Raw genomic sequence first — 11,889 nt, forward strand, 5'->3', positions numbered from 1 at the left:
TTGTCGACGTACATAATTAGCTTCCGATACATCCAATGAAGATACATCTTTTTCTTTGTAAAAATATATAATTAACTCTTGATAAAAAAATTTCGATTTTGGGTCTGTCGAGATACACAATTAGCTCTAAATACATTCAACAAAGATATATAATTAGTTAGATTTTTTGTAATTACTTTTTTAAGAGTGGAAGTTATGTAAATATGGTAAGATAAAGTGTATGTTTATGTTATTTTTTTTCTATATTTTAGTGTCAAAATATTACACAGGTACTTATGTCTTGCCCCTTTAAAGAACGTACTTTTTGCTAAATGTAAGTTCGATTACTAAGGACAAAAGTTATTGACCAGCTCATTTGAAAGACAAGTCGTGCAATTTAATATTTTTGCTCTTTGTTTTTTGTTTGCTTTCCTTTTTTAAGTTTTAGTATAAATAGTATGGTTATGTTTCTTATATATTTAAAATATATTGGTTTTATTTTTCTTATCTAACTCTGTTAATGAGATATTGCTCCTTATTAACTAGCTAAGTTGAATATATAATACTTGTAGTTGTTTTAAATGAGCTTAGTTATCAAGTATTTAAAATATTAATATTTGGAACTTAAAAATTAAATTATGCTTAATTAATTATATGGATGAAAAGTTTATCAACCTATAGTAAACAAATTAAAGTGTCACAGTGCCCCAGCCATTGTGATCTAAGCATTAACCTTTTTTATACTTTGCTTTTCTTTCTTTTTGCAGTTGGAAGTTAGAACTGCCCTATTTATTTATAGTATAACTTGAAATTAGGACAAATAAAATACTAAATAAGTTTGTTTAATTAATTTATAGCATGTAGAGTTATTTATCTAGAGTGAGCCTTGAAGCAACTACAAATTATTTATGTATGAGCTATATAAGTTGACAGGTTTTGATTCGTAAAATCGATCATTGATGCTTGTACGAGGATAGATTGTTCTTATCATATATATTTACTAAAGGTTTGGCCCTTTCTAACCCCGTCAATGCAGAGGCGGAGTCAGCTTAGTAATAGGAGGTTTATCAGAATTTCCTTCGACGAAAAATTATGCTATTAAATATTAATACATAATTAAAATAATTTTTATGTATATATTGTTTTCTTTAGATTTTGCAACCCCGCACCCCCAGCATAAATCCTGGCTCCATCTCTGCGTGAATGTAGGATGATTTGTACATCGGTCTACCTTTTAAAAAAGATCATTTAATATTTATCACAGAGGTAAGATTAGCATACATCTTACTCTTTTTAGATCCTATTTGTGATATTACACTGTGTATATTATTATCATTGTTGTATCATCTGTTGTTTATTTCTCGTGATCGCATTCTCTGATCATACTTCATAAGAATTTAAATTATTCGAGCTTCAAAATGTGTACTGAATTATGGATGAAAAATAGAAAAAAGTAGATTTTTGATCCCCTTGTGGAGTCCCACACCTGTGTAACATCCCAATTGATATACAAGTAACAGAAAAATAAAAATAAAAAGTTGGTTGCTATTGTAGGGACCTTCTCAAGAAATGATTAAAGGCAAAGGTAGTAAACAATAGAAAAAAAAAGTTTAAAAGTTGGAACTTTTAAAATTGAGTAAAGCTATCTATTACCTTCCGAACTATGATTAAATTTACTACGACATACTTTAATTTTACGAGAGTTCTATTACCTTCTTGATCTAAATTTTAGCGTATTTTTATCAATCTTTTTAGCTGGTGCGACACTTTTTATCAGCCTTTTTAGCAGACGTCCCTCATTTTACATAATAAAGGTTCCACGTCAATACAACAAGATGATAAAAATACATTAAATTAAGTTCAAGAATAATAAAACCCCTATAAAATTAGCCATCGTTCGAGGGTACTGAATGCTTATCTCTTTAAAATTCATTTTCTCTTTTTTACTTTAGTGTTTGTGGTACAACATACATAAAATTGTGTAGAGTTGGCATATGTTGGCCTTTTTACATTGTTCATTCTTTAACACTTTTTTTTTGTCTCCCCCATGATTCATTATTACCTTCCAACTTTTCCTCACTATCTAATTATTCATCATCATCATGAAGGTCACATCCCTCTCATCAAGCCATTACTTGTTTTTATTATTCTATAATATAAATCAATAGTCTATCGAAAATAATATTTGATTTAATTCTAATTTTAAGGTAAATTTAAGATTCGCGTCCACTTTATAGTCTATTCTCTTCAAATTTCACTTTGCAGAACTATAACAGATATATTGTTGTATAATTATAAAATGAGGTAACAATTTGAATAGAGATGGCAAAATTAATGGAGTTGAATTTTTCACAATATAGATGTGAAAAATTGTTTAGTACTATACCCTACCTCTTTGATGTAGATATTACATAATAACTTTTATATTGGATAGCACTATATAGTTGCCTTCAATATAGGCAATTTTCCCACCAACTAGAAGGTCACAATAAGGGAAAGAGCATGGGACATGCCATCACTAAATAGTTTTATTAAAGAAAAAGGACATTGGCTTCTAAAAATTTTATTAAAGAAAAAGGACATTGGCTTCTAAAAATTCCTCCAATCATTTTTACTTGTCTTGTTTCGCTTCTCGAGAGTTAAGAGAAACTGTATGGGACATGCAAGCATGAAATGGTTACTCCTTCTATCCCGTTTTAATTGGTCATTTTAATTAAAATATCTAGTACCTCCCTAAATTATGACCAAATTTGCTACGATAAATTCCAACTTCACGTGAATCCTATTATCTCTTTGAATTAAATTTTAGCGTATTTTTGTCATCCTTTTTAGCTAATGTGGCAGCTTTTGTCAATATTTTTAACCGACGTGGATCTCATTTTATGTAATAAAGGTGTCATATTAACACAAAAGGATAAAAAATACGTAAAAATGGAGTTCGAGGAGGGAAATAGGACCCCTGTAAAGTTGGAGTGTGTCGTAGCAACTTTAATCATAGTTTAAGGGGGGACCGAATACTTATCCCTACTAAAAATAAATATCTCATATTAGTTGATCACATACTAAATCAGGATAGAATTACTTTTTTTTTTTTTTCTCATTTTACCCTTTTAATTAATTGTATACATTAAATAGTAAATAATTACAATTTCAATGTTCATTCCTAAAGAGTTGTTCAATCTGTCATTTTCATCACTTTTACTTGTTGTGTTTCTCTTCTCGAAAGTCATATTACATGATCTTAACCGACATTTTAAGATTTCTTTTCATCATATTAATATAAGAAGAATTGTAACTTATATTAGCAATATTTTTTAAATTGTTTTTAAATATCTAAATTTTAATTTTAAAATATTAAATTAATCTAATTTTGAAAAATTAAACAAATTAATTCTCGGTGAGTGAAATGTCACAAGTAAACGTAAACGGATAAGGTAAGTATCACACGAACTACCTGAATGTTCACGTTAATTGAATGATCAACAAATTAAATTTCATAAATTTGGTCTCTGCTCATAAAGTTTAATATAATACCTTATTGAAATTGGCCAAGACATTATTTTAAATCAACAAAATAAATTAATGAAAAAGGGACACCTTTCAATCATAGTATTTTGTATCCTCGATGTGCATTAATTTTGGTGACAATAAGTCATATTAATAGGCCCCTAACACTTCAATTTAATTCAAACAATTGACTAAACGATGTTACTCAGAATTTAAAATTTATGACATTTTATTATAATTTCAAATTAATATATTTATGTAATAATAATTGAGTTTATAGTGAAATATTTATAAATATTTAATAAATATGTTGATACATATATAGGATTTAAGTAAATTAAGCACGTACAAATTGAATCCACCTTTATTGACTATCGACGGTAAAAATAACTAAGCGTAAACTCTTACGAATAAACATTGATTGATAATTGCTAAAATGATAATTAAGTTGTTATAATAGATCAAATCACATTGATAGCATAAAAGATGTTTATTTTATGCGTGTACTGTGTACATAACTTAAATGATCGATGAAAAATAATATATATGTGATTTGTTTACATCAGAAATTAGAATAAAAAATAAAATAATTTTTACAGGACTAATAATTATTGTTTCCTCTCTTTTTTCTTAAATTTCTAGTGGGATGCACATAAACATGAATTATAATTTTAGCAAATTATATTAATTATTAGAATGACTATAATTTAAGCAATTATGTTCATTCATGAGTTCGACCTTAAAATAGTCAACTTTTTCATATGTCATGAAAAAATCAAAATAATTTAAAATAACATTATAATAAATCAAAACAATAACTTTCATTCCTCATTCTTGAACTCAACTCTGTCACATTCAATCTATTCATTTATTGCAATAATTCTCATATAATAAAAATAGAATACAAAAGATCTAACCAAAAAGTTAAAAAATTCTCCCTCCATATTTAGAATATTTTCAAGTCAACAAAATAAGAAAAAAAACAAAAAAAAAGTGATGAACACTTCATCCATCCAGCTACCTCATTCAATATAAGTATAAAATAATCTATTAAATAATAAGTATTATAAACGATAGATCTCAAACTAATAAATTAAGCAATTAGTGGCAAAAAATTTAACTTGAAACTCATTATTCAATATTTAAATTTTGAGTTCGCCTCTAATAAAACTTTACTTCAACACCTTTAATACTAAAAATGAAAAGAATTTAACTACTATAGGCAGGTGGTTGTAAAATAATTAATACCACTTATAAATTTGAATTTTAGTCAATTAAATAACTATGAAAAAAAGATACATATGGACTCAAATTAAATTTTCATTTTTATAGTATTTTTTTCACAGTAAACTAAACTCAGAAATCTTGCAAAATATGATAGTAAATCATCAATTACAATGCATATATGAACTTATCTATATATATATATAAAAAAATCTTTTACACTGACAATGTATTTAATAATCAAAAATAAAAATCTTCGAAAAATGATGACCGACAAATTATATGGCGCTCAAACTCTTCAAAATTATCAACGTGTCGACTTCTTCAAAAATAATCTTGCGAAGAACTTCATTTTTAGCTAGAAACTATGTTTTTACTCTGTCGATGACTCAAACTCACAACCTTAACCATTGAATGTGACTCAAACACACTACCTTAACAGTCGAATGTGACTTGAACTGACAATCTTAGCTATTGAGGATGACTCGAACCCACGACCTTTTAACAGTTGAAGGCGACTCAAACCCACGACCTTTTAACAGTTGAAGGCGACTTGAACCCACGACCTTTCAACAGTTGAAGGCGACTCGAAACCACGGACCTTAACAGTTGAAGATGACTCGAACCCATGACCTAAGCAATTGAAGGTGACTCGAACCCACAACCTCAACAGTTTAAAGGTAGAAGGAAGGCGGAGTACGCTTACCATCCGAGCAACTCTTCTCCATCAGCTTTTTCCGAAGAATAATCCAACACATGTACAATAACATTTTCAAAGAGTCCAATCAACAAAACTCTTAATATACATACTAATGAGCGATCCCCGTATGTTGAAATTCACCATTAGTATAATTAATACTTCTCTGATTAGGCATAGCTAACATAGCAGTATGATCAAAAAAATCTTTCAATGCAACAACTGATTCCAAAATCAATTTCAGATCTTCAACACAACCAAACCCTAAATCACCAATTTTCCTAACAGCATAAACATAAAATGTTATGCACCCTTTTCTAAACTTAAATCTTGCCATTTCAGTACCTTGTAGTCCTCTTATCATCTTCTTATTCACTTCACCTAACGGTATTTCAACTGGCCATTTCATATCCACTTCTGTTTTCATCGTCTCTGATTCGAAAACGAACAGCACCACCTTCGATTTCTTCGTACCCAGACCTAACGTCAGCGTATGCCAAGCTTGGTGGGCTAGGATTGTGAAGTTGGTTGGTAAATAAGCTGTGGTAGATGGAAATGCTGGAAATATCTTTGTAGTGTTAGGTGCAGATGGATGATTAACGGGGTGAAGGGAGAGCAGACGCAGGAGCTCTAATGGCTTAGCGCGGCGTATGGTGAAGGATTTTACGATGAATTGGCCTCCGAATCGGAGGCCTTTCACATCGGAGATCTGCTTAAATGTGAAATCTGAAGTGGATTTTGCTGCTGGTGCTGCAGATGGAGTATTTGAGTGTTTGTATTTCTGCTTACTGGATTTTTCTCTCTCCTTTTGTTGCTGTTGCGGCTTTTTTTCTCCCATTGATGAAGGAGGAGGTTGAAGAAAAGGATGATGATGATAGAGATAGATGGTTGTGGTGGTCGAAAATGAGGTAAGTGACCAATATTTAGCTTTTTGTGATTTTATTATTTATTTATATATCTCTGTCCTAATTTGTGTCACAAATTTAATTTTAGAGAGTTGACTAAATTTTTACTACTACCAAAATATTTTATATATCTTTTAAATATGTTAGTATATTAATTATTAAAATAAATGTTTCTTAGTAAATTATTTATGATTATTTTTTAAAAAGATTTATTTCAATTTAGTTATTCCTTTTATAAAATCAGAAGAAATTTATGTGTATTCTTTCAATATTGTCCTTTATTAAATGACTAAATAAATTTATATTTTAAAAATATAATTAATAAAATTAAATTTGATAAAATAAATTTCTAATAATTTTTTTAAGAGAAGTGTCAAATCAATGAGACTTAACTATTTTGAAATAGTGAGAGTAACAATTCAACTTTAAAATATTTATTTTATCTTTAAAGAAATAATTTTATAATCACATAAATATGTATATCTTATTTTAGATGTAAATTTTAAAAAGTTTCTTTCTTTTTGAATTTCGTGTCAAGTTAAACTAACTCATATGCATTGAGACAAAGAGAACATAATTTATTGTATCTTTTACTTCTGTTGCTCGAACTCTTCAATAATAATATCACAGTTGTGTGGCGTTCTGAAAATTATACTTCCTCCGTTTCATTTTATGGGTGTTTATTTCTTTTTTGGTTCGTTTAAAAAAGAAGACCATCTTTTTTTATTTGATAACTATTTAATGACAATATTCCCATTTTATTCTTAGTGGATCCCATTTTAACTTTAAGAGAGCAATTTCGTAAACTTTACAAAATCATCATTTATTTTTTAAACTCCGTGTCAAGTAAAATGACGATACATAAAATGGAACGGAAGAAGTATTATATTTATAAATTTGATACGCATCTAATAAAATTTTAAAAAAATTAAAGTAACGTAAAATTGTAAGAAATATTTAAATATATGAATTTTAATTTAAAAAATTTGAATTTCTATATTTAAACAGACAACTAAAATTTAAAGATTTATATCTCAAAATTTCAGTTGTATCACATAAATTTAACAAGACAGAGACTACTTGTTAAGTTTATTAAAAGTATTGTATCTAAATATTATCCCCTCCGTCCAATTTTATTCGTCTCAAATTTTTTAATTTGGTGTCTCATTTTACTTGTTCTTTTTTACTTATCAAGATAAGATAATTTTTTTTCCATATTTTACCCTTTGCATCAATTACTTTTTCATTAAATTAAAATATAAACATCATTTAATAGGAATACTATGATAAATTAATTATGTTATTTATTATTTTTCTTAATAGGACGGAGGGAGTAGTACACGTACTATACCAAGTATATAATAATGACACCAACATAAAGGGCAAACCACTTTGCATAAATTCAAGGTTATGTTTGTATTAATTTAATCAAATAAATGATTGTCTTCTTTTTCTTTTTCTGTTTCTTTTCCTTTTTTTTCTCATTTGTTGTTAAATATTTTTTTTTAGATTTGATTATTTTATATTTATATCGAAAAATGTAATTTTAGAAGAAAAAAAATCTCTATCAAAAGTGACATTATTTTTAAGATTTAATCTCGAGAAAAAGACACCCAACAACTATAATTATATTAACATATTCAATATAATTTTATGAGCAGAGATATTAAATGGTGGCTAATGGCTTGTACACAATCTTACATCTACTTGGTGTAAATAGAGAAAGTACTTCCAACAAATCGCTAAAGTAAAACATATCAAAATAAATATAAAAAAATATAATTAAAAAATAATATAACGAAAACATCAACTAATAATAAAGAAAAGGACATGTAACTTTGAATAAATTCCATGTTATCTTTAAGCTAAGTTAATCACATTATGAGTGTTCTCTTTTTTTTCTCTTTGAGGGGTGGGAGGTAGATTTAATATTCTATATTCATTTTTGAAATTTGAATAATTTAAATTCTTTGCAGAAGTGTAATATAAAATACTCATTTTCAAATTTAAATCCAAAATTTAATTTAAGAAGGAAGAAATACTCATTTATCATAATCTTTCTTTTTACTCTAATTCAATCACAATAATGATGATTTGTTTTCTCTTTATTTTGTCTAGATAAAGTAGGTGTGAAAGTAATCCATAATTATGTCACTTCTTTTGTCCTTTTTTTCTTTAGGAATTTTAATTCTTTTATTTTACATGTTTAATATTACTATTTTATTAAAAAAAATTTGCGAACATCTTTATTATAACATCGCTATTTTCTATCAGCACAAGCCCAGAATAATGTTATGTACTAAAAAAGCGATTAAATTTTGTTGCTAAGATTTAAACGCTGATTTCTCTCATAATGTTATTTATATTATTGACTGTTAGGCCAAATCGATACAACTATTAATTGTAAAGCTCTAACATGCTGTAATAATAACATAAAAATGTAACTAAATTGATCCAAATTATATACTTTTTTTTTTCTCAATTGCAACTATAATGTAAAACTATAATCATTGTCCCACTTCCCATTTTTGGTCCATTATAATGTTTTTTAATGTATATTAACTGGTTTTTCTACATGAGAATATTATTCTTGTTCAATGTACTGTTAAAGTAATATACCAAAAAAAATAAATATAAATAGTTACTTGGAAATGTGCACACATGTTGAACCTGTCATGATTTTTAAATATTCTATAAAATTCCAACATTTTCTTTTCTCTTTTTCTTTCCATGCCCATGTAAGAAAAAAATACATTATATCGGATAACGCCAATATTCTGCCAGTACAACGATGATCTACGAGGGGGCTACAAATCGGTGTTATGATCGAACATAACATTTGTTTGATTGATTTATTTTAAGAAATTGGATTGCACTCTTGATACCAGCTATCATTTTTACATGATGATAAGCGTTTGATCCTATCATAATTATCTTAAAATTAAATTCAATTATCAATAATCAATGGTGTGATAATCATAAAAGATAAAGCAAATAATCTTTTTTTTTTTCAAGTTATATTATATGATTATTACACTGCTTGTAAATCATTTTCAAGTTATGGTTAGGTAATTTAAACTTCAAGTGAAAACATAAAAAAGTAAAACTTATGATTATTATAGGAGTAAATTTGGGACAAAGAATTAGTAATTATTTCTAATCTTTTTGGTATTTTTAATTATCTAAATAAACAAACCAATATATATATATATATATATATATATATATATATATATATTGGTTCATCTAAACTTTTCTTACTACCATACTAAATGTATGAAATATTAATTTTACTTCAAATGATAAGATAAAAGAAGGAAAAAGAAAAAAAATTACTTAATTTATATGGTTCTTCTTGTTGAAGGATAAGGTATAACATCCCATTATTATATGACAACAAAAAAAAAAATCTTACAAATGAAGTTTGTTTGTTGCTCTAATTAAGGCACAATATCCATCAATCATGTCAAAGAAAAGCCACAAAAAAAATGTAAAAAAGAATTAGCAAATATTTTTTTTAATTTTTTTTATTCTCTTTTATTTAAGAGATTAAATCGCGATTTTTTTGTCTGAGCATAGCTAATCTGCATCTTTACATATATATCGATTTTCCCAAACTTCTCTTCGACATAGTTTTCAGATTGACGTACTTTATGCAGCTTTGAATTTACCTGATAAAGATTTTCAATACCTTAGGATCATTATAATTACGATTATTATTCACTTGGACCTTAGTGCAGTTGATTTTTCTACCACTAAGTTATATCTAACGTAAGACAACTTTTAGAACTTCGAGAATTCTCTAATAAAAAATCATAACTCCGTCACTACGTCAGATAACACCTATATATAGCAAAGGCTGACTCTACTATAGCACTCGTGATTTGAACTTATCTATTTGTTTTCAATCATTATTCATTCGTGAATTTTTGACAAATTTTCGTCTTTATACATACTTGATTATTTCTTTAATTATTTTTTTATAATCATAATAAATGAGGCAGCTTTCATGCAGTTCGATTAAATCCACATAATATCTTTCACCTTCTACCATGCACTAACAATATTTATTTTTTGTTGAGACAAATAATATGCTGTACCAAATATATGTTTGTCTTAGAAAATGGTATATGTGACAATATTTTTGTGGACCAAAAGAAAATTTTCATAGTGTAGCTCAACGACAAAGTTTTATTTTCCCCATACTACATACAGTATTTGTACTATTTTTTTTTCTAATTTTGAATCTCCTAGAATTTAGCAATCATTTATTTTATTAAAAAATAAAAAAAATTCATAGTTGAAAAATATTTTTTTTTGTTCTTTTGTTTCGAAAGGGGTTGTTGGCGCACTAAAATTATTATTAACCGCTCCGTCAGCAAAGTTGATATAATATGACATTCATGATGGAGGGCAAGTTGACGAGGGCATGAATCGAAAAGAAGACCGACAACCTTTTACAGAGTTAGAAGTTTAGATATATTTTCCGTTGAAATTTAATAACTTTTACTTAAATGGGGTATTTATGTTAAAGAAATTCGTTAAATATGTGCAAGTATTAGAGAAGTTTAGATCTTAGTTGTTAATACTTGATCGAATTCGTAATTTTCAAAATTCAGAATCCACAAAGTTATTATATATCCTAGTTCAGCTCCGTACCAAATATATCCTAAATATAAATAATTTTAGGATAAAATTTTTTATTTATTTATCAAACATTTGAAAATAAACAAGAATACTGCATATTTTTCAAAAAATCATTTTTTTTCTTTCTTGCTCCATTGGAAATTGTGATTTATACATAAAAGTATATCCTTTGAAGGAAGCGCTTTTCCTGAAAGAATCTTATACGACACAAAATCAAATTAGTCAAATATTAATGCAGATATCGAGTATTAAATTGAAAATTAAAAAGAAAAAAAAACACATGTTATAAACTAATAAAGAATAAAGAAGAAGAGTAGAGAGAACACGGAGAGTATTTGTTATTTCTCTTGAGGGAAGAATTATAATGAGGGAAAACACTTTTATTTATAGGGGAAAACTAATCTTGGGGTTTGTAATTTTTTCATAAATAGATATACACAATATATGGTAAAGTAGATCTTCACTATATATGGTAAAATAGACATTCAATATATGGTACATTTATAACACTCCCCCTTGAATGTCTAATTGATAGATAATACGCATAGATGCTGCCTCATTAAAAACTTTACAAGAAAAACTCAGTGGGATAAAACCTCGTAAGGAAAAAAGAATACAACGCGTATTAATCCCCCCCAATAAGAACATCCTTGAACCTTTTCGATCTTGTGCACCATCTTCTTAAAAATTGTAGCTGGAAGAGACTTGGTGAATAAATCAGCCACATTGTCACTTGAACGAATCTGTTATACGTTAATGTCATCATTCTTTTGGAGCTCATGTGTATAGAAAAGCTTTGGTGAAATGTGCTTCGTTCTATCTCATTTTACGAATCCTCCTTTAAGTTGTACTATGCATGCTGCATTATCTTCATATAAAATCATGGGTACTTTGTCATATTTCGAACCACATTTTTGTCGAATGAGATAT

The 11,889-nt window shown here is 27.4% G+C and overlaps 1 protein-coding gene across 1 annotated transcript; it reads right to left on the reverse strand.

The window, feature by feature from the left end:
- Positions 1-4,837: 4,837 nt before the first annotated feature.
- LOC107872305 lies at positions 4,838-6,314 on the reverse strand. The gene has a single exon (XM_047412807.1). It carries the CDS (start codon positions 6,243-6,245, stop codon positions 5,520-5,522), a length of 726 nt encoding a protein of 241 aa, XP_047268763.1. The 5' UTR covers positions 6,246-6,314; the 3' UTR covers positions 4,838-5,519.
- Positions 6,315-11,889: the final 5,575 nt, after the last annotated feature.

This window comes from Capsicum annuum, chromosome 5, assembly GCF_002878395.1.
Source record: "Capsicum annuum cultivar UCD-10X-F1 chromosome 5, UCD10Xv1.1, whole genome shotgun sequence".
Taxonomy (NCBI): Eukaryota; Viridiplantae; Streptophyta; class Magnoliopsida; order Solanales; family Solanaceae; genus Capsicum; species Capsicum annuum.